The sequence below is a fragment of the Lutra lutra genome, chromosome 10, assembly GCF_902655055.1.
Source record: "Lutra lutra chromosome 10, mLutLut1.2, whole genome shotgun sequence".
Taxonomy (NCBI): Eukaryota; Metazoa; Chordata; class Mammalia; order Carnivora; family Mustelidae; genus Lutra; species Lutra lutra.
Window position 1 is genome coordinate 56,752,043 of NC_062287.1, and position 22,315 is coordinate 56,774,357.

Below are 22,315 nucleotides of genomic sequence, written 5' to 3' on the forward strand. Positions count from 1 at the left end.
TCTGGGTACCCCATCTCCTCCCCATAAGGTCTAAGCCAGGGCCTTAGCCAGACTTGCCATGGCTTACACCAAGACTTCTGGACCTGCAGACTACTACTAACCCCAGGTTGAGGTGTACAATGGGGCCCCTGGAGACCAGCTAATCCCGTCCTGTGCTTCCTGGGTTCTAAGGGTCTTTCTCTGACTGTTCTGACCACAGGAAATCTTCCTGCCTGGGCTGTCCTCTAACCCACCTCACCCCAGCTCCCCAGCCTCAGTGATGCCTTGCTGTGTGACCTGAGGTTAAGTCCCTAACCCTCTCTGTGCCTCATCTTCCCCGTGAGGCGGATGTCTAGCTAGCTAAATCCTGCCCTCTGTCCCCAGCCCCAAGGACCACCTGGAGAACCCCTTTGAAGAAGAGATGGCTCTCTCCCATCCTCTGAGATCAGGACACCCTGCCCTGGGCTGGTCTACAGAACACGAGCCAGACACCTCCTGAGTGACTGGATGTGGCTGCTCAGACTCCATCCTCCTGTCCTCCAGCCACTCCGCGTGGCCACCCCTCCTCTCTCCCTTGAGCTGTAGAGCCCCAAGCAGACAGACCATACGTGAATCCAGGCTGCACCACTTAGTAGACTGGTGACCTTGAGGAAGGCATTTTACCTCCCTGAGCCTCAGTTTCCTCATCTGAAAAGAATAATGGTACCAATGTCATGAGGATTTAGTGAGATGGTCCATGCTCCTGAGTTGCAGCAAACAATAATTGGGAGCTGGAGTTATTGTCCTGTGACATTTAAGACCTAAAGGGGGACCCCAACTGGATTCTCCAGATTGAATTCCACAAATATTTATTGAGCCTCTACTGTGTATCAGGCAGCCTGGGAATGGAGCAAGGAACAAAATAAGTGGCCTCTCACAGAGCTCACACTCTGGCTTCCCCTACCCTTTCCTCTGCTCCAGCTGGGCCTGCTCAGCGGACTCCTCCCTCTGGGCCCTCCCCTCCCCTGACTGCCTTGGCTCAGGCTGTTCCGTGTCCATACAAAACCTAAGCCCCACTTCCTCTGACCCTGGTCATACCCTGGTTTCAAGCTCAGGCTGGCAAAATTAAAACATGGTGTCATAAGCCAGGGTAGTGATTAGTGTTGGGGGACAGACTCAGAGGGAGGATACGGAGAGTTTTCAGGGTGATGAAATATTCATTTTTTTGATCTGGAGGTGTTCACTTCACAAAAATTCAAGTCACCTGCTAACAAACACAAGTTTGTATACTTCTCTGTACAAACATTATACTTCAACACAGTTCCCTTGAAAAACAGTGGCACCTGGGTCCACCCTCCAGCTTCTGATTTAATTGGTCTGGGGTGTGGGCTGGGCCCCTCAGGTGATTCTAATGTGCAGCCAAGATTGAGAACTACTGCTTTAGAGGAGCAGATTCTTCCAGAACTCTCCCCATGGCCAGCAGCCTAATGACTGTTCATCCCAGGACCTCCCTGCCCACAGCTGACTGGCTCAGGGCCAACCACCTGTCCACAAGCTGACCAGGGCCCCAGGATGTGATCTCCTAAGTAACAGTTGGCTGGGCCAGTGCCCAGTCCTGCTGAGGCGCTTGAGCTGGGAAAATGTCGGGGACCCGCCCTTGGGTGCCCAGTGCCGAAACTAAAGTCTGGCCAGGGCCCCTATGTTGAAGGCACAGAGGCCAGGAGGCCACAGAAGCCACTGTGAGCAGTGAGAACAGCAGTCATGTGGCAGCAAGGGAGGGAGGAGAGTGTCAAGGTGTAGGGGCCAGGTGTCCTGAGGGAGCTCCAATATCCAGGCCACTGTGCTGGCAACTACTAAATTAGTGGCTCCACTAGTTAGCTCCCCCCTTTTACTTCAGGGCACAACAAATCTCTTCTTCGTGGGGGAAAACGATCATAGGCCCCATTTTACAGATGAGGAAATGAAAGCTTACAGGGGATGGAACTCCTCCAAGGTCACATAGCTAGTTAGTGGCAAAGCTTTCTGTTCAACTTCAAAGCCTGTGTTCTGTTTTTCACCATGAATTCCACATGACTGTTGCCTTCCACTCTGGAATATGTGTGTTTAATATCATCCCCTCCTCCCCAGATATTCCAGGTGAAGTGACGCTGCGGAGAAATGGGCCTTGAAGGCCCAGCAGACCCGAGGTGTGTGTATACCAGTTTGCGAAGCATGAAACTACACTCCCCCTTCAGCAACTGATCACTTAGGTTGAAAAACGTTCCAAGGTGTTCAGCAGAGCGGGGCCCTGCCTCTGCCCTTTACAAGTGGTCCCCATCTCGAGCTCCGCAGGGGTACCCCACGGGGAGGGGATCTGCCCTCCAGGACTGGCCGGCCCCATGGGTTGGTCTTTGTGTTCTTCTGTCTGATTTAATGACGCACCACTTTGGACCAGAAATCAGACAGACTTGGATTCCACCCTTGCTCTAAAGCGTTAAGTCACTTTGGCTTCTGTCAGATTCCCCAGCTTCACACGAGGCTTTGCTGCAGAACACCGTTTCCTGCTGGAGCCGTCTGGTCTTCTGGTCGCCTTGTTTGTCACATGCTGCCTGTCAGCTTCGGACTCCCAAGCCCCATCCCAGGCCCAGCGACTGAGAAGCTGTGGGGAGCCTGGGAATGTATACTTATATGGACATATAATTATGGATCATACTTTATATTCACACATGTAATCTGTAAGGGTTTCTAACATGTCGCCCTGGTCACAAAGATGTGAATGGGCATGAGACTTTGTTTTCCTGATGAGAGAGAGCGACAGCCCAGACAGGGACAGCGACCTGCCTGGCCTATCATGGGGAGTGGTGGCTTTGCCTTCCCAGCACCTTCTTGGTCTCTGAGCCCTCCCTTCTGCTCAAGTGAGTGGTGTTGGGAGGCCTGTCTGCTGGGGAGCCCTGAGGCTGGTGGCTGGAGGCCCCTGTGCCACCAATGGGGAGTGGTCATTTGGTGTTTCTATTTATTGACTCTTTAAAATTCATCATCCAAGGAAAGTTAATACATGACTGTTTGGTAGCAAGAGAAACATAATCTAAGACCACAATGACCCACGCACCCCAAACAAAAACAGAACCAAACAAACCCCATCTGAAACCAGACCTTTGGAGCTGCAGCTGAAGAAGCAAGGGGGCTGGGGGTCAGACTGGCTCCTGCCATCCAAGGATCAGGGAAGAGGCTGCCTGTAAGTGGTTCCCAGTTGAAGAGGCCATATCCAGCCCCTGGGCTTTGGGAATTCTTCCTGCCCTGGCAGGAAGGGTGTGAAAAGAGGGTCTCAATGGTCCGAGTGAGGGGGGCTCCCAGGCCCACCCTGCCAAGGTGACCATACGTGCCAGTGCATGAGACACAGGAGCTGGGGGGGCAGCTTGGAGGAGAACAAGGGCCCTTTCCTCTTCCCTGCTCAGGCCAGGAAAGAGCCCTGTCCAAGTCCCTATCAGTGTTAACAAATCTGGAAACGACTAAAGGCACTGCCAACAAGTTAGGAAATGCCAAGGCCTGGGGAGGCCCCCACACAGGAGTCACTGCCCCCTGCAGCCATCACCTTGTTCTAGATGACTGAGGGTGCTTGGTCCTTGGCTCTGGATACTGGAGGGCAGCCCAATCACGACAAGGCCATGGAAAGTGTATGTTAAGAGGCAATATTCTAGTGCCCTGAACATGCAGTGTGTGTGTGTGTGTGTGCGCGTGTGTGCACACGTGCGTGCACACACCCATATGTCTATGCACATGTGTGCGCAAGTATGTAATAAGGGGGGATTGGTCCTTCCAGGAAGGCTCGCTTAGGGCCCCAGGGTGGCCCCCAGAGCAGGAATAGGGTCTTTCCCCTTCTGTGACTTCCTCAAATCACCCCTGCCCAGGTCATTGCATAAATAAGTGCTTGGGAAGGTACGCATCTAGAAAGAAACATAAATACTGTACATGGGAAAGGCTTCTGTCCCTAGCCCTCCCACTGCCCCCTGAAAACCCTCCAAATATTGCACATGGCCCTCCCCAGCCCCAGGGGGTCCAGGCCCGGCCGTGTCTTTGGTAGAAGCTCCAGGGACAGTGGTCCTGGGCAGCCCACATGCCCCCCTGCCCCACCCCTGTCATGACTGGGGGCACTGAAGCCGCCAGAGGGTCGGCAAAGGCCTCGGCCTGCTGGCCAGCAGGTGTTCCGTCAGGAATACTTCCTCGGGGCTGGGAGGGAGCCCGAGCAGGCACAGGTGTGCCCCTGGCGGGACTTTCCTGGTCAGAGACCGCTAGCAAGTGTGGGCTGGGAAGAGGCAAGCAGGCCGAGGGCAGCTGGGCAGGCAAGTCCTGGGCCACAGTGGACAGGGTCACACCCTCCACAGGAGGAGGTGGTTTGTGCTGTCGTCTCGGCCCACCGTCTCGCTGCTGCCACCACCCCCGCTGCTGAGTCGGAAGTCCTCGTAGCCGTCCCCACCACTGATAACGAGCATTTTAGGTCTGGCCGAGGCAGGTCCTCGGTGCCGAGGGGAGTCCCGGTGCTCCAGGGATGGCAGCTTCTCAGGGCCTGGAGGATGGAGAGAGAGACAGTCTGTTAGCAGGGGTGGGACTGGTGGCTGTGCTGTCCCCTAAGGGCCTGCCTCACCCCAGAAGATAGGAAGAAAGACAGGCATAGTTTCTGTGGGGGAATCCTACTTCCTGTTAGCCAAGAACATCTTTGGAAAGAAATATCCACTTCCTGGCAGTCACACAACTTCTTACCTCTTATCTGTGTGTCCCAGTCAAGAGTGACATAAGCTCTTGGCACCCCCCTCCCCCATTACACATGTACTGTCCTCCTCAAACTGCTTCCTACTTTCCCAGCCGGGGAGCTAGGTCTTCTCCCGCCCAAAGCTTCCCGGCTTCTCGGTTCCCACAGGCACCTCCTCGTGGGAATACGGTTTCCTGCCCGGTCAAGGCAAGCCTTGGCTCACTGTGGCGCTCCTTGACAGATGTCATCTCCTAACACGCTTCTCTTGCTAACCCTCCCAGTCCACGTCTGTCCCGCCTGCCATTCTGTGTTCTAGTTGCTGCTGCTCCGTTTCCCACTCTGCCCGGGACTTCCTGATGCCCTGCCCTGGCCCTCATTTCTGGTCTTCTCTGTTTGCCTGCTGTCTACATCCCTTGCTGTGCCATGGTCTGATTCTCAGGTGACAGTTCTTACAGTTCACTCCCTGTCTCCAGTGACACTTCTGGACCGAGGTGTGCACAGAGCCCACATCCGGGAAGGTTTTATTTTGGGGACTTTAGAGCCTACTTCCTGCTCTCTGTGCTACTTCCAGCCCGTACTACACTCTTCTTCCCTCTTAAAAACCTCTTCTGGTGGAAAAGGGGTCGGATCTTAAACAGAATCCGGATCCCCTGGGCCAGAGGAGGGGGCAAAACCCACCCGTGTCTGGGGGAGGTGGTGGGGTCGGGCAGAGCAGGCTGAAGCCATCTGGCAGCTGGACGGCAGCCAAGAAGCGGACGTGGCCGGTGTGCCCCTGGCCTAGGCCGGTGGGGCTGAGGGGCGCTCGCGGGCAGCTGACGGCACTGGGTGAGGTGGGCATGGTGAGCACGACGCCGGCGCTGGTGCCCACCCACAGCAGCTCCTCGCACACCAGCAGCGCCGTGATCCTCAGGCAGGCGGCCTTGTGCTGCCGGATGATGGCGTCCGAGCCTAGGGGGCGAGATGGACCGGAGCTGGGGCTGCCTCCCGGCCCCGGGCTCAGCCTCCAAGATATGGGGGCAGAAGGGCTCCAGGGGGAAGGGCAGGGGTGGATGGAGGTCAGTACCTGCCAGCATCCTGTGCACGGGGGGTGTGACGTCTACCTCTGCCAGCTGCTCAAAGGTGTCCGGGTGGTAGAGACACACGTGGGCACTGCCTTTCAACGTCACCCACACCCCCAGACTGGAATCCACCATGCAGGCCACGCTGCGGCTGGAATCCTGGCCCACGTGGAACGTGTGCTGGCCGGAGCGGTGGGAGGGGCAGGGAGAGAGAGCACGGGGGCGACTGGCAGGCCTCTGCCCTCCCTGGCCCCTCCCTGCCTCATGCTCCACCAGCACCCGCCTCACCCCTACAGCTCACACCAGACCTCTCCAGAAAGCCCCCCGGCTGACGGCAGAGGTGGCCTTGCTCCTTTGTCTAGATGACCAACCTGTCAAAGCCTGGTTTCAGTGAAGCCCCCCATTAAGCCTCAGAAATTAAAAATGGAGCTGGCTTTTCCCCTGCAGCTCAGTGATTCTGTGATCGAAGGATATTAGAGCTCAGAGGGTTTTCGGATCAATCACGGGCCTCTCTCTGGACAGATGGATGCTTTCTTATGGCCCCCATGGTCTCAGCTCCCTCTCTCACGGGCCAGGCTTACCCCAAATCACCAATTCTGTCCCCGCCCCCACCCCCACCGGTACCTCCAGCTGCAGTGTGTCAGGGCTCAGGACAAGGACCCGGTTCTGGCAGCCACACCACAGCCGCCCACCCACGGACACCATCTTGGTGATGGGGCTCCCCTGAGAACCCAGGGTCACTGACTTGAAGTTCTGGGGGTCCCAGAAATGGCCTGGAGTGGGAGCAGGATAAAGAAAACAGCAAATTCAGTCTGGTATTGCCCTGGAGCCTCAACCCCACAAATATAATTCTAAATGCTAAACTCCCCATTTGTACATGAGGACACCGAGGCCCAGAGAGGGCCTGGGAGGTGCCCAGAGCTACGTCTCCAGACTCACGGGCCTCAGGGAGAGGGCCTGCACCAGTCATGCCGGCGGGGCGGGTTGCGGAGGGCACTCACCTGCTTCTCGTTGGTAGACCACAAGTTCTCCATTGGCCAGAGACACAAACACCTGGTTATTCAGATACCTGGGCAGGGCAAAGGGGAAGGAGTCAGGGGTTTCAGGAGGCCAGAGGAGGTCACCTGGGGCCCAGGGACTCCCAGACAGAATGGCTACAATGCCCAAGAGACTGACGCTCCAGGCAGGGAGCCCAAGGCCAGAAAGGGGTAGTAACTCGCCCACCGTCACACACTGTAGGAGAGGCCCAGCTGGCCTAAGGCAAGCCTCCACAGAAAGAAGGGGCTGGTAGAACAGGGAGAGCTGGGTGAACAGAAGGAGGTCTGCATGGGTAGGAGGGTCTGGACCAGGAGGACTGGCCAAGGGCCTTACAATATGCAGGTCACAGAGGCCGCGTGCTGGAGCTTCATGCTGTTCCTGCGGTCACGGATGCTGTCGGAGGACTGGTACACGTGGACGCTGTGGATCGGGGCATGCACCTGTGACCAAGGCTTGCCCCCGAAGTTCGCCCTCCACCTCGGTCCCACAACCATCTCCCCGCCGCCAGGGGCCAAGGTACTGAGATCCCAAAGCCTCCCTGTAGGCTTCAGACCCCGCGGGAGCCCCGGCTGGTCGTACTCCTGAGGTTGGACCCCAAGCCCTCCCGCTTCTGTCTCAGGATACCACGTGGTTTCCCAAGCACGGAGCTCAGGGTTCTGTGTCCCTGGCTCCTGTCCTGCCCCTACCAGCCATCCTCAGTGCCCAGCCACACAGAGCTCTGGTAGGCCTCGGGGTCAACGTTCAGCAGGTCCTCAAGGCTGCCCCGGGTGAAGGAGCCACGGCTAGAGCGGCGAAGGGCTCTCCCATCCATGGGGCTGGTGCTGCAGGGACCGCCAGGCCCGAAGGAGCCAGACAGGGGCAAGAAGCCAGGGTCCTGCTCCTCCTCTGAGCTGGTCGTCTCTGCCGTGGCCTCTTTGGAGCTCGGAGTCTCCTCATCTGAGGGAGACAAAGGTGTCTACCTCCATTCCCCTCTGCTGGGCCCAAGACCTGTCACCTTTCCAGACCCCCATCTCCCCTCTGTGCGTCCCTCCCGGCCAAGTCCCTCCTGAGGGCCTCCCACCCGTTCCCCCCTTCCCCGAGGCATCTGCCCCTCTCAGGCCTAGTTATTCTGCTGGCTACACACACCAATCCACCATCATGCTATGGACAGGCAGATCAACCACTCCAGCCCCTACTCCATCTCCCCTACTTGACAGGGTGTTCTGGGGTCTTTGGGATCTGGCCTGACTGGCCCGCTGCCCTCTGGGTCCTTGCTGTCACAGTCCCCCTTCCCCACCTTGCCGGCTCCCCCAGCTCTGTGTGCTAACATCCTGAGACTCGATGCCATGCCTTCGCTGACGCTGGTCCCTCCTCACCCATCAGTACCTGCTGGGTGCCCCCTCCTCAGGGCAGTCCACCCTGACTGACAGCCCCAAGCCGGGCACTTACTGCCAAAGCTAGAGGAGATGGTGGACCGGCTGGCTTGGCTCTGCAGGGTTCCCGAGGGGCTCGGTGAAGACTCATCATCGGAGTCGCTGTCAAAGGGCACCAATTCCGGGCGGGGATCTCCTTCGGTGGGGCCTGGGGCCATCTCCAGCCCCGAGCCTGCGATGGAGATATGGAGGCAGGGCTGGGGCCCCGGCTCTGCCAGCGTTGCTGCTTCTTCATCCACAGCCTCGACGTCCAGTTCTGGACCAGGGGTCTCCAGGGCCGTCTCTGGGGGATTCCTCAGCGAGGCAGGCCGCTCCCTGTGAGATACAGGAGTGGGGATGAAAGCTGCCAGGAGCCGGGGCTCTGTCCCACTGCTTGGCCGCCAGCACCCAAGGCCCCGCCCCATCCACCAGCCTCGCCCACAGCTGCGGAGGGGTTGGGAGCCAGATGTGTCTCGCTGCTCCGCTGTCGCCGGCCTCACCTGTGGCCGCGGCGCTGAAGGCCAGGCACGGCCCCGATGCAGAGGATGCGGGCGGAGCAGACAGCGATGCAGGCCTCCACGTCGGGCTCAGCGCGCAGGCTCAGCAGGCACACCTGGCCCACGTAGCCGTCACTGTTGCACACCCACACCTCAGGCATGGGCTCAGGGCAGCTGCTCTGGGTCGGGGCTGCACACGAGAACTGCAGACGGCACCAACAGACAGGAGAAGGTGAATGTGGGAAGGGCTGCCAGCTCCCCACCGCTCTCCCGCCGGTTGGCGGAACGGAGGGGGTTGGGCCTGCAGTGCGGGGGGCATGAACTCCCAGGACATCCCTCTGTACACACGTGTACACACACACACACACACACATACATGCACAGCGCATGGGCCACTCTGTGAGCCAGAGGCACATATGCCCACATGATGTCGGTCTCGTCCCTTCATATATGTATGTGTACACAGACAGCCACACATGTGGAAGCCCTAAACACGATCCCAAATGTATGAGGTAACAAGTGTGAAAAGTGGTAACCGCTGTCCAGATGTAGTCAGACTTAGGCGCGTGACTTAGACACCTCATGCCCACCAGACAGCCTTCGCTCATGTGCACACACAGATGTGTGGCCACACCCATGTGTACTCGACCCACGTAGTAGCCACATGCGTGTGCATAGTAGTACACTCTGTAGCAGACACAGGGGGCGGCTATCATGTTCGAGACAGGCACCTAGTGGACCCCCAACAAAACCATGTGTACCCACGGGGCCGGGGCCCCCACACACCTGCATGCCACTGCGGGTCTTCATGATGGGGATGGCCTTCAGGAACTCGGGGTCTAGACAGCTTTTGCTGGAGGCTGTAGCGGAGATGGACAAACACTGCTCAGCTTCCACCTTGCCCTCGACCATTTCCCTTCCCGCCCTGCTCATTAGGGTCTCTCAGGGGAAAGCGAGGAGGCTGTGGGTTATGCCCTGCTTGTCCCTGGCCTCAATTTTCCCACCTGTACAATGTGGGAGGCAGACCCAGAAATCTCAAAGATCCTCTAAGCCACAGACTCTAACAGCTTTCCCTGCTCCAGGCCTGCTCAGAGTGTACGGAGGGCGCACAGGGAGGAGGGTCCTGCCTCCTCTCCACAGCAGTGCCCCTGTCCTAAGTTCACCCTTTCCATCCACTGAATCCCCTCCCTGCCCGGGGAAGCAAGTCCCGTTTCTCCTCGGGAGTCTCAAGCCACCCTCCCCCTGAGCAGGAACCGAAGCACAGGACACAGGGGTCTCGGGATTTCTGGTTCCTGATCTCCCACACCTGATCTTCCACTTCCCACTGGAAGTGCTGGAAGGAGGACATCGGCATGGGCCTGGCTTACCCAGCTTCCTCTTGGCCTCATCAAAGGCCTGTTCAAAGCCAAGGCGGGCGTCAGGATGAGGGAACTCAAAGATGAAGGAGTCCGTGCCCTCGGGCCTCGAGCTGCACAGCTCCAGCTTGGTAGGTGGGAAGGAAAGTGCGTAGCACAGCGCCTGCTTCTCTGACAGGTCCCGGTGCATGGCAGCTGAGAGGTCCCGCAGTGCTTCGTCCAGGCTCTGCCGGAAGGAGGACCCAGCCTTAGGCCCTGACATCTCCCCACAGCCTGCTCCTGCCCTGAGGACTAAGTGGGGACCTGACCCCCCCCAGACATGATGGGCCCACTCTCCTCCCTCAGCTGGGGACAGAGCTGTGTCTCCACCCTCAGGTCTGGAACACATCACTTCCCTCAGTTGCCATGAGGCTGTACTTTTCCCTTCCAATAAGTGACAGAGCTGAGTGACCTCTTCCTCAGGCAATGAAGAGGCTGTTCTCTCTCCCTCAGATAGGGTCTGGGAGCCCCCATCACCCCACTCCCCCTGCCTCAGGGGGCAGACCTGGTGGGGGAAACCAAGGCTCTCCGAGAGCTTGCTCATCTGGCCCAGGGTGGTCAGGTCCTCGTCCAGGCGGCTGATAGCCTTCTGGATGTTCTCCCGATTGGTGGCTTGGGATGCCCCTGGTAGAGACAGAGGGAGGCCATGGACAGATACAGAAGCAGACAAGGTCAGGCTTGGACAGACAGTCTGCCCTTTCCTCAAAGTCTGCAGTCAAGCATGGGGAGTGGCCTGACAAGCTGAGAGCTGGTCAACCCCAAGACCCAAGGAACAGAGTGACAGCCAGGTGGCTCGCAGAGAAACACCAGGCCTGGCAACAGGGGACTGGGCCTGATTCAGAGCCACCTGGCCCAGGGTGCTGGTCCCTTGGAGAGACCCCGGATGGGCACACAGAATAGGCGGCGGACAGCCCTGTAGCTTCGGCAGCCTCCCACTGACACCGGAAGCCGCGGGGGTGCGGCTCCCACAAGGGAGTCGGCTGGGCAGCCAGAGCCTCGGGCAGTCAAATCTGCTGACCAAGGGACTCCGTTCCCTGACAGAGGAGGGGAAAATGAGCTGATGCTCTGGATTTCTCTAGTCCTACCCCATACCTGACCACAGCCAAGTAGCTGGACCCACAGGCCAGCTCAGCATCCCCACACCCAACACTGCCTGGCCAGGGGTGTCCACCCTAGACCAGGAACCCACCAACGGGCAGAGTAGACAGCGGTGGAATGTACTAGAAAAGCTAAGGCTTGGGTTTTCTCCTACTCCTTCTAAAGGATGCCATTCCCCCCACCCCACCCCAACAATGCTCACTGCCTGGGCAGCCCTGGTTTCTTCTGTAGGACCTTGCCCCACTCTGACCACACTCGATGGGACCAGGAGCAGACACCTGACCTAAAGGTAGTCACTTTATCAACTGGCCTGTGTTCCAGTGAGAAGAGACAAACCGGACCAACCATCAGCTTGTTTTCCTCCACAGTGGCCCACGTGAGGCCAGCCTGGGTTTGCCCTGGGGGCCACCACAGTTAAGCCTAGGGACAGAGTCTGGACCTGAACTGCCTGCCAGCCCAGAGGCACACACACCACCATCCCAGACCAACCCGCCCCCTCAGAAAGGTAAACTTCGGATCCTGGAGCAGCTAGGGAGAAAGGCCACGATGCGGAGCAGGCCATGAGGGAGCGCAGGAGGTGGAAGGAAGGAGGAAGCAGAGAAAGCTAAGGGCAGTGAGAACGGGCAGGAGGAGCAATTCTCTGAAACCACCTCAGCCCCTCTCAAAAATCTCAACACAGATTTTTCCAATCAGCCTTCTGCTTGCACTGACTTAAGTGAGTCTCTGCTCCCGATGAGCTAAACTGCTGGACCAGAGCAGTGCATCGTCGTCTAATAGGATGCTGGTGCCGTGGTCAGTGGCTGGTGGCAGGTGTGTCTGTGCCCCCGCACCACCCCAGCCTAGGCGAGGTCCCTGCCCCGTCAGAAGGTGGTCTGTGTGCACAGGTCCTGGTGTGGCTCTGTGGTGGGCACACCGATCCTGCAGCCCCCCCACCCCATACTGGCTGGGAAAGTGAGGCCCCCCCAACAGAAAAGCAGACAGATCCAGGCAGCCAGCCAGGTCACAGGGCAGGCCCTCCAGGAGGGCTTCTGAGAGGAGGGCCCCGGGCAGGCCTGGGCCAGCCCCACCTTTGACGATGTCCGCGTCCTCCAGCGGCAGCTTCCACAGCAGCTTGTACTTGCTGGCCGTGTCGATGACGCTGGCTGCCGTGTACCTGTGGGGAGCCAAGGGGGAGCTCTGGCCGGGCCGGCGCAGTGGGGGCAGGGAAGGACAGCTGCTCCCCCGCTGCCCCAGCCCAGCCCCGCCCCAGCCACTCACAGGCTCATGGAGCTGCGCCGCAGGGAACCCGATTTCCGCTTTAGGGTCGTGCAGACGATGAGGTCCGTGAACAGGAAGAGAGACCGGTCCTTCTTGCCACCGACGGCCTTCTGTGGGGTCCGAGGCAGGACTCAGGCCCAGAGGCCCACCCTCCTGCCCACCGTGCCCAAGGGGACAGCCAGGCCCAGAGAGGGGTGAGGGCTCTGCCCCAGATGCCCAGAGGCAGAGCTGGGACTCGACCCAGGACTCCTGTTGTGGGGAAGAGCAGGGAGACCCAAGGGCAGCAGGTATGAGCGGAAGTATGAACAAAACAGGGAGATGGGAACAGGTGAGTAGACAATGGGATACTTCTTACCACTTCAATGACCATCTCCTGCCTTAGGAATCGCCGCAGAGGGGCTTGGAGCTGTGGGGCAGGAAAGACAAAACCTTGAAGGCCAATTATTAATCCCATCTCCTCCCCAGACCCCAGGGACCCCTGGCCCCCCTCCACGGGCCAGGCCAGTAGAAGCAGCATCCCCTCCGTCCTCCTGATGCTGTGCGCTCAGGCCGTGGGATCTGTGGCCAGAGGCAGACAACAGGGTTGTGGCTATGGACAGAGATGGGTGGGGATGCTGGCAGACACGCTGTGGAGGTGGACGGGACGGTGACTGCAGGGGACCACAGGTGCAAATGAAGACTTGGGTGGCGGGGGGCACTCACGTCCTCCATGCCCTCAATGTGAGCCTCAATTTCCTGCAGCACACGGGCGTGTCGCTCTGCCTCCTCTGCGCTGCGCACACCCTTGTTGATGCGTTCAGCCACCTGCTTAATGTTCCGCTGAGCATCCAGCAGGAGTGGGTGGTCTGGGTGGTCCTCGGGTGTGTGTTTCAGGAGGTCCTGATGTGGAGATGGGGATAAGACCCCTGCTTATCAGCTGCCCCTTTCAGGCCCGGCAGCCCCATGTTGATGGCTGGAGCAGGAAGGACTACAGGGAGACTCCAGAGAGGACTTCTCTTCCTACCCGACCCTTGGGGACACTGACGTCAGGCTCAATCGAGGAGGGGCCTTCCAGCCCCCTGCAGCCTCACGTGCCTCCAATGCCCACCTTCACCAGAAGCTCATAGCGTGGGATCCGCTGCACAGGCTTGATCATGAGGTCAGACAGAGCCTGCTTCTCCTTGTTCTCACGCATGCTTTGCTGAAACCAGAGACAAAGTGGATGGGCACCCATGTGAGGAATGTCATGCAAAGAAGGGAATGACTGGGGACAGGTCCCCAGCCAGTGCCTCCATCCCAGCCCAAGGGCAAAAACTGAACCCTAGCCTAAGGCTATGGTGCCCAGTCTGGGAGCTCTTGCCCCCTCCCAAAGCTGGCCCAAGGTAGGAGTCATGTCCACCCCCCTTAGCTGGCCCCCAGTACCTCCAAGAACTTGAGAAAGGCAGGCCTCGCCTCCTTAGCCACACGTACGGCATCCTTTGCGTTGAGAAAGTTGTCAATGTAGGCAGAATAGATGTTGACCAGGATGTCCTTGGAGAACTGTGGGTGAAGAGGTAGGTTGGGGACCTTCAAGGTATCCCTTACTTCACCTCACCCTGTCCTGGTTTCCAATGATGCACAAGCCAACATCCTTTCCCTCCAACTGGACATGATGTGGTCTCTAAGGGATGGGGTATGTGCTCCTGCATTGTGTATACACATACACCTTGTATGTGTGACCCTGTGAGCATGTGTGTGTGCAAACATGTATCTTACTTAGGGTCTGTGTGTACATGGAAATACATATACCTAGAAGTGTCCTGTAGACCAGGCTCTTCCATTTCCAACTGGGCATTTCCATCCCTTGCTCTCCAGCCTCACTAAGTCCAGCCAGGAGGTCCCCCTCCTCACTGTCTTCTGAGAAACACAGACTCATTCCAGCCTCTTGGCCTTTGCCCATGTAATTCTCTCCACCAGATGCCCTTACTACATCCAAATCTCACCATCATCCAATCTCAGGGCTAAGCTCCAACCGTGCCTCCTCCAGGAAGCCCTCCCTGCCCTGACTAGAACTCTTTCTGGAATCACACTTGAAATCTGGCCTCCCTTGATTCCCCCTGGGGACAAGTCTCTCCTCTGGAAGGCAATAGGGATGTCCATCCTGTCCAGTGGGGGCACACAGCTGGTGGCTAGCACCGATGGCCAGCTGATAGCTGGGCTAAATGATAAAGTTCTTGGGCAGAAGCGCTGGCTTCTGCCCAAGGTGGTGGGACACCCTGGTTCCTGTGTCAGCTGAACCACGGATGGATTAAGGGCCCTATGGTGGTATTTGTTTCTGGCCCCTCTGGGCCCACAAGCTCCTGTGTCTCTAAGGTACTGACTGTCCCCCTCCCCAGGCCCAGGATGTGCTACAGAGCAGAGGCTCGGAGAAGAAGACAGCCCTTATGCCCCAGCCCACCCTGGGCCCAAGCTTGCTCTGCTGACCCTTCCCTGGGACCAGGGCTTCTGCTCGTAGACCATGGTCAGCATCCAAGTCCAGACAGGGGATGAGCCTGGTGACAGCGAGGGTGGCAATGGCCTGGAGGTGTCAGCACCCAACGGGGGTCCCATCAGAGTTCTTGCCACATCCGTTCAGGGTCAGCAGACATCTTCTAAGACCTTCTTAGGCCCAAGGCCCACCCACATCATCACAAACACATGAATGAACATCCACATCTCACAACAACAGGTAAGTTTGTAAGTTTGTTTTTGTTTGTTTGCTAGTACAATTTTTGAAAGGCATTTTACAATTTTGTTTTTGAAATCATTTGGCTCTGAGTAAGCAGTTTAGTTTGTGTTTGGCTATGATTTATCAGTCATCACCGTGCATTCCTGGGAATTCTGGCCAAAAAACAAAATGTAACTTAAGTTTTTTCAAATGCAATTAAGCTCGTATAAACAATACTATATTTAACAACTAAAGAAAATGGTGTGCTATGTTTTTACAGACATTTAATTAAATGTTTATTAGCTTTGCTTTTACAGCTCTTTTTGAGTTTTGAAGCCAATACCTTTTCTAAGGTCCCATTCACTATTGTGGGATCCTGAAGAGCTCACAGGTGGGGGCGTGCTCGTGATGAAGGGGGGCACAGACTGGGGCAGAGTGTGGGCACTGGAGCCGCAGCTCTTGGAGCCTGAACCCTTTACCACTCACTGTGACCTTGATCAGGTTACTTTCTCTCTATGCTGCAGAGTCATCCACTTTAAACTTGGGAGAATAATTGCACCTTTCTCCTAGCCTTGTGGATTTATGTAATGTATTTAGAATAATGGCTAGCACTTAAGTGCCAAGTAGTTAGCTATCTGATTAAAATGCTGGATGGAGAAAAGAGCTAGTCAACGTAAGGGCTGAGGTCAGTACCAGCAACCGCTGAGGTCTGGGTCAGTGTCAGGACCAGCTCGAGTTCAGGACTAGGGTCAAAGTTAGTGCCAGCAACTAAAGCTGGGTCCAGGATCAGGGTCAGGAACTGGTTGGGGCTGGGGTCTGTGCCAGAGTCTAGCCAAGCTCTGAGGTTTTGGGGTGTCCAGGTTCAGGTCAACCCCAGGGCTGGAGTCAGTGCCACTGTCTGCCCAGGTTCTGGGGTTGGACCTGGGATCAGAGTCAGTGTCCAGGTGGAGTGGGGGAGGGTGAGGGGTCCATGGCAGCAGTCATCCCCTTCCAGGAGGGGCCCAGGCTCGTGGGGGCTGTAGCAGCGGGCAGCAGGGCCACTCACCGACTGGACGAGCAGGTCTCCCACCTTCTGCTGGGCGTGCCAGGTCTGCACACAGTGCCGCACCTGCTCGAGGAACTGTTCGTGGTGCTCCAGGAGCTCGGGGATCTGGTCGAAGATCTCATCCACCAGCGATGGGTCACAGAGCAAGGAGTTCTCTGGCTGCTTCAGCGGCTGCATGTAGCCCTGGGGGTCCGCTACAGGTCAGTCCAGGTACCCTCAGAGGGATGGCATCCCAACCCACTGGCATGGGGGGCATACGAAATCACCTGAGCCTATGACTCAATGGCCATGCCTCTGGATCTCCCTCGTTAGACTGAGAGCTCTAGCAGAGAGAGGAAGACCTATCCCCACACCTCTCACTGTGCGGCCCAGGGCCTGGCATAAGATGGGGGTGAGTGGCTCAGTAAAAGTTTGTTGGATGCATGAACCCGCAGAGAGTGGAGTGAGGAAAGCAAGAAGACTGGGCTCCTGGGAGACCCACATGCGCTAACTCAGCAGACACTTCACTGAGCAGTCACTGTGCACAGGCACAGTTCAGCAGTGAGCAAGGAAGACCAAACTCCCTGCCCAGCGGAGCTTACAGTCTAGTGTGATGGAACACACAGATATGAGGAAGAAACAAAAATAAACCACATTTCATTAAATCTTTAAGAAAAAAATTGCTGCCAATTAAGTTATCATATGCTATCAATTACAGGATGAACCTGGAATTCAGAGATGTTTATCTTCAAATCAGTTACATGTGGAAAGTTAAAAGTTGAGAACTGCTGTTGGGGAAATAAAGCAAGGAGGGGCCTGGGAGGCCTTTCATGCCACCATGTGAGCACTGTTTTCATGGTTTTCAGGGCTACGGTCAAGTCTGATTAAAACTCTTTTTCGCCTCCCATCTGCCTTCAACCCGGATTCCTGAGAATGAAGAGCCCTGCTTCGCAGTACGCGTGCTCACGCAGCGGTTGCTCTCTACTGGCCGAAACTCTAACTACAAGCCCAAGAAATGAGGATGTTTGAAAAAGTAATGCAATGTTCTGGCAAACTTTATATCAAACATTTTTAAAAACTGGCTTGATATAACAGCCTCGAGAAAGTCAGGCTCAACAGAATCCTCTTGCCCGGTTGGGGATTCTTAAAAGGCCAGCGGGTGATGGTGAAGGGGCAGGCAGGCAGCCTCCCTCCTAGAATTCCTAGGCCAGGGGCACCTGGGTGGCTCAGTGGGTGCCTCTGCCTTCCGGTCGGGTCATGATCCCAGGGTCCTGGGATCGAGCCCCCCCCACCCTCCCACCGCATCCCGCTCTCTGCTCAGTGGGGAGCCTGCTTCCCCTTCTCTCTGCCTACTTGTGATTTCTGTCTGTCAAATAAATAAATAAAATCTTAAAAAAAAAAAAAAAAGAATTCCTAGGCCAGTCTGAGCCAGGGTCTTCTCTGGCTGGGGGTGGGGTGGGAGGTGGGGGGGAGGTATGTGGGGACGGTGAGGCGGCCTGCTGTCTCACAAGGAGAGGAGATAAACTGCACCCCACACAGGAGCAGGCACACAGTGGGAGGAAAGACTAAGCAGAGAACCTGATCCAGAACCTTCTAGAAGCCAACACCTGCACCCACTCATCACGTACTCACTGGGCAACTACTGAGTGTCCCGCCTTCTAAGCACCAGGCGGCACCTGGGGGTAGACAAAAGTCCCCGTGCTTGTTGAGCTGACACCTCAGTGGAGAGAGGCAGAAAACAAACGCCATAAATATTGAAATTATTACATGTGTGTTAGAAGGCAGTAAGTACTGTGGGAAAAAAGACAAGGTCCGGAGTGCTGGGTGAAGGGGGCTGGGTCAGGGAAAAGAGGGGTTGTTGGCTGGGAATTCGGGGGTTAAAGAAAGGCTCAAAGTGGGAGGGTGACCCTGAGGAAAGGTGTAGCCTTAGGATGTGGGTTCAAATCCCATCGCCTCTGTTAACCTCTGTTTTTCTTCTTTAAAGAAATACCAAGCCTGGCCTACACATGACACTAATGTAACACCATATGTTAATTATACCTCAATTTAAAGAAAGGAAAAAAAAAGAAACTCCTGTCTTGCAGGGAGGATACCAATCAATGCAGGTGGCAGTGGTCACTGTGAGGGAACACTAGGGCCGTGGAGTCCATTCGGCTGACACTCTCCTGCCCATACTCTCAGTCCAGCCTTCTGAGAACTATCTTTAGCTCTCCTCCTGGCAGGTCCTGCAAGCCTCCACATGTGCAGCGCTGAACTGGCCAGGAGAGTGAAAGGCAGAGCGCCCTGCCCGGGTCGCGCCAGCCTCCCGGGTGTGAACAAGGCAAGAGCAGCTTTGTTACCTCTGCACCTTAGCACCAGGACATGGGTGTGATACTCACATTCTGCATACAAAAGCACCAAGGCTCAGAGAAGCAAGGTGACTAGGCTAGCATCACACAGCAGGGAGGCGAGTGACTCAAACCTTGGACTGCCTGACCCCAATGCCTTCAACTCCCACCCAGGAGACCCCAAAGAACCCCACACCCTGCTGGACCCCTGCATAACTACCACTGCCTAGCGGCCAAGGGCAAGGCTAAAAGACGGCATTCTAGTTGTGTCCCAGCACCTTGCATAGCAGCCACCCCGGCCACCTCTCCAGGGCTAACTGCTCCAGGTTTCCTCCAGCCTCCAGCCTTTGTTCCCGCTGTCCCAGCTGCCAGAAGGGTGCCCTCCAGGCTCTCCCGCTGCTTAACGCTTGCCCAACCTTCAGGTCTCCGCTGAACACCCCAACCTCAGAGAAGCCCTCCATGGCCTGTGACACCAAGGCAGGCCCCGTTCTATGATCTCCTCTTTCCATGCACTTATTTTTTCTTTATTTTTTAAAAAAGATTTTATTTATTTACTTGACAAAGAGAGACACAGCGGGAGAGGGAACCCAAGCAGGGGGAAAGGGAGAGCCACTGTGTGCTTATTTTTAATATAAAAAAGCAACGTGGGGGCCCCTGGGTGGCTCAATGGGTTAAGCCTCTGCCTTTGGCTCAGGTCATGATCCCAAAGTCCTGGGATCGAGCCCTGCATCGGGCTCCCTGCTCAGTGGGAAGCCTGCTTCTCTCTCTCCTCCCTACTTTTGCTCTCTCTCATGATCTCTGTCACTATCTGTCTCTGTCTCTCAAATAACTAGATAAAAATCTTTTAAAAAATAAAATAAAATAATAAAACTAATGTATATAAACACCATAAAACTTGCCAATTTCAATCATTTTTAAGTACAGTTAGTACACTCACATTAAAAACCTTCACGTTGCTGTGGAACCATCATCCCCAACACCCTCTGGAACTTTCCCATCTTCCCAAACCACAACTCCATACCCATTAAACACTATCTTCCACTTCCCCTCCCCCAGGCCCTGGCAAGCACCATTCGACTTTTCTGTTTCTATGAACTTGGCCATCCTAGGTGACCCACAGAAGTGCAGTCATACAGTATCTGTCCTCTTGTGACTGGCTCACTTTGGTTTAGCCTCGTGTCCTTGAGGTTCACCCATGTTGTGGCACATGTCAGAATTTCCTCCCTTCTCTGGCTGGACAATACTCAGTTGTTACGGATACACCCTCTGCGCACTTGTGAACCTGCATCTCTCCTCACGTGAGGTTTGCCTGGCTGGTTACTGTCCGTGTCTGCCGGAGACCATGAGCTCTAGGAGACAGGACCTTATCACTCATGGTCTCTGCTGAACCCTCACCAAGAACACGGTCCGCACCCAGAAGATGCTCATTGCGGATCTGCAGAGAAAATGATTGCACACTCTGGATGTTTCCAGGGCTCTACCTTCTGTTCTTTGTTCTCAGTCTGACTAGATGGCTTGAGTGAATTTGTCAAGGCCAGGCCCCCTCAGCTGGGATCCATGTTCTTAGTCCTGGGCCCCAGGCCTACATGTGCACCCTGAGCTGGGGGCTTTCCCCCATCAGAACCTGATCTGGCCATCTCACCCCAACTTTCACGTGTGGGGCTCTTACAGTGCTTCCATCACCCAGACCAGGAGTCAAGCATTATCCCACAGCCGACCAGCTACCAGGCCTGGCCTGATCAGTCCACTTCCTGAGTGTCTGTCCCGATGCTCCTTCCCTGTGGCTTCTGCTCTGGTCCTGGCCTCTCCTCCCTCACCCACCCTCAGTGGCTGCCCCCCTTGGCTGTCAACCTTCCTAGCAGTCAGATAGACTATGTAAAGCATGAATGAGACGACATGCCACCCCCGGCTCAAAGCCCTTCGCAGACTCTCCAGGGCCCCTGGTAGGGTCCAAACCTTCTTCCTGGTAGTCAAGGCCTCTACCATGTGGCCCCCTGCATCCACAGAGGACCAACACTTTGTGCTCTATGCTGGCCTCTCCTTACCTGACCTTGCACGTGCCGTTCCTATTGTTGCCAAGACAGGTGGGGAGGAAGACAGCACGTCCTCCAGGGAAAATTCCCTGACCCCCTCACCTCACAGGTGGCCCCTCAATACTTTGAGAATGAACATATACTCAACTCTGTGCCCAATGGGATGATGAGATCCTGCGGCAGCGGCTTGCCTCTCTTATTCATCCTTGTGCTTCCTATTCTTGGGCTGGGGCCTGGCACACAGCAAGTGCCCAGCATTTTACTCCATTCAATGATCATTTTCCCAGTCAATGAATAAAATGGATGGGGCTACCGTGGGCAGGGGCACAGATCTAAGCTCAGGCCCAGGGCTGCCAGGGGGAGGTGGCAGGACAGTAAAAGGAGGGAGCACCTGCCCTGGGGTGGCCTGTCTGGCCTTATTAAGTCCCCTCCATGTTGTCCCCCACCCTGGTGGGAGCTTCCTCCTCTGGGATAGTCACACGATGGGGGGGGGGGGATTCTCCACAGAGGGGTGATGTATCCCAGGGTCCTTCCTCTCTCCTCTCCAGCCTCCATCCCGTCCATAAAAGTGGCTTTGTTCCCGTGTGTGTGACAGCCTCCTAGACACAGAATGGCCGCTCTCAGGGGCCTGGTTAATAGCCTCGAGCCTCACCTGCATCAAGGTGCGCAGAGACTCCACGTACGACTGCTCCGTGTCCAGCAGGGTCATGGTCACGTGCTTCCGCATGTCCTTGGGGGACAGAAGGCAGAGGGTGAGCATGCCTTGTTCCCCTAAGACCCCACCCCCTGCAGGCACAATGACCCAGAGAGCCCACCCTCTTCCTCTGCCTGGCCTTCAAAGCCTGCTTTCCCACCATGCAGGGCTGCTAGCTATTACCCCAAAGCACCATGGGCCTCCACTCTGCCAGAACTTGCTCACATGCTCCCCGTGCAGGGGGCACCCTCCCCCCACATCTCAAATGCCCCCCTTCCAGGGTGTGCCCCTTACTCCTCCACCACCACCCCATGGCTGCTGGTAGAACTGGTGATCTCCTGTTCACTTCGAGGTTACCCAATGGGCTCCTGAAAAGGACTCAAAACAACCAATAACTTCTTACCTTGGCAAAGGAAGATGCCTCCAGGCCACCCCCCACCCCAGCTGCCAACTTCAAAAACCCCTCCTTCAGGCTCAGTGCTACGGGGTGAGACCCTACCAGGCTGGGCTTCACACCATCCCTGAGAGTGGAGACTATGGCCTCCTGCCACAGATGAAGAAAAGGTGACTCAGAAAGGTGACATCAGTACCAAAGGTCACTCAGCCAGGTTGGGGCAGGGTTCATCCACTCTCAGACAAGGCTGGATATCCATTCTCTCAGTAAAAACAGGTTAACTGAGCCCTACTCCACACCAGCTCTGAGCATATCATTATTTCATCCTCCTGACTACCCTGTGAGGTAGACGATGTTCTTCCCGTTTTAAGGATGGGGAAAAGGAGACCCAGGAGCTAATGCCTCCATCCTAAGCATGTGATGGTCTACAGTATGGAGTCCCTGAGGGTCAACCAGACTCTGCACCTGCCCCTCCAGGGATAGGGTGTCCATCCTGCCCTGACAGGGCAGCCCCTATTCTGTGGGAAAGCTTTGCTAGAAACCAGGCAGAGGATGCCTTCTCTGTGTCTGACTCCCTGGACCTCAGCTTACCTACCTACTACCTACCTACTGCCCCTTGCCACCAGTTCCTATACCTCTGGCCCACTCCTCCAGGAAACCTTTACCAGATGGTATACCCATCTGGTGATCCCCTCCCTCTGACTTGGGGCCAAGTCTGTCCCCAAACCTGTCAACAATGGGACATGCTCAGAAAAGTAGGC

General features: G+C 56.3%; 1 protein-coding gene across 2 annotated transcripts in view; it reads right to left on the bottom strand.

Annotated features, from left to right (window-relative positions):
• Positions 1-2,933: 2,933 nt before the first annotated feature.
• ARHGEF17 (Rho guanine nucleotide exchange factor 17) overlaps positions 2,934-22,315 on the bottom strand; it is a 56,160-nt gene continuing 36,778 nt past the window's right edge. Inside the window, exons 2-21 of one of the 2 annotated variants that reach the window (XM_047691124.1) lie at positions 21,119-21,196; positions 16,128-16,310; positions 13,819-13,935; positions 13,505-13,597; positions 13,120-13,296; positions 12,773-12,823; positions 12,418-12,527; positions 12,228-12,313; positions 10,568-10,686; positions 10,036-10,249; positions 9,455-9,528; positions 8,672-8,871; positions 8,209-8,507; positions 7,467-7,716; positions 7,114-7,200; positions 6,744-6,811; positions 6,367-6,515; positions 5,748-5,922; positions 5,363-5,632; positions 2,934-4,501 (exon numbers count right to left, since the gene is read on the bottom strand). In XM_047691124.1, the coding sequence (XP_047547080.1) occupies positions 4,305-4,501; positions 5,363-5,632; positions 5,748-5,922; positions 6,367-6,515; positions 6,744-6,811; positions 7,114-7,200; positions 7,467-7,716; positions 8,209-8,507; positions 8,672-8,871; positions 9,455-9,528; positions 10,036-10,249; positions 10,568-10,686; positions 12,228-12,313; positions 12,418-12,527; positions 12,773-12,823; positions 13,120-13,296; positions 13,505-13,597; positions 13,819-13,935; positions 16,128-16,310; positions 21,119-21,196 (2,997 nt within the window). In that variant the 3' untranslated portion in view covers positions 2,934-4,304. The other variant, XM_047691125.1, reaches the window with a different exon arrangement.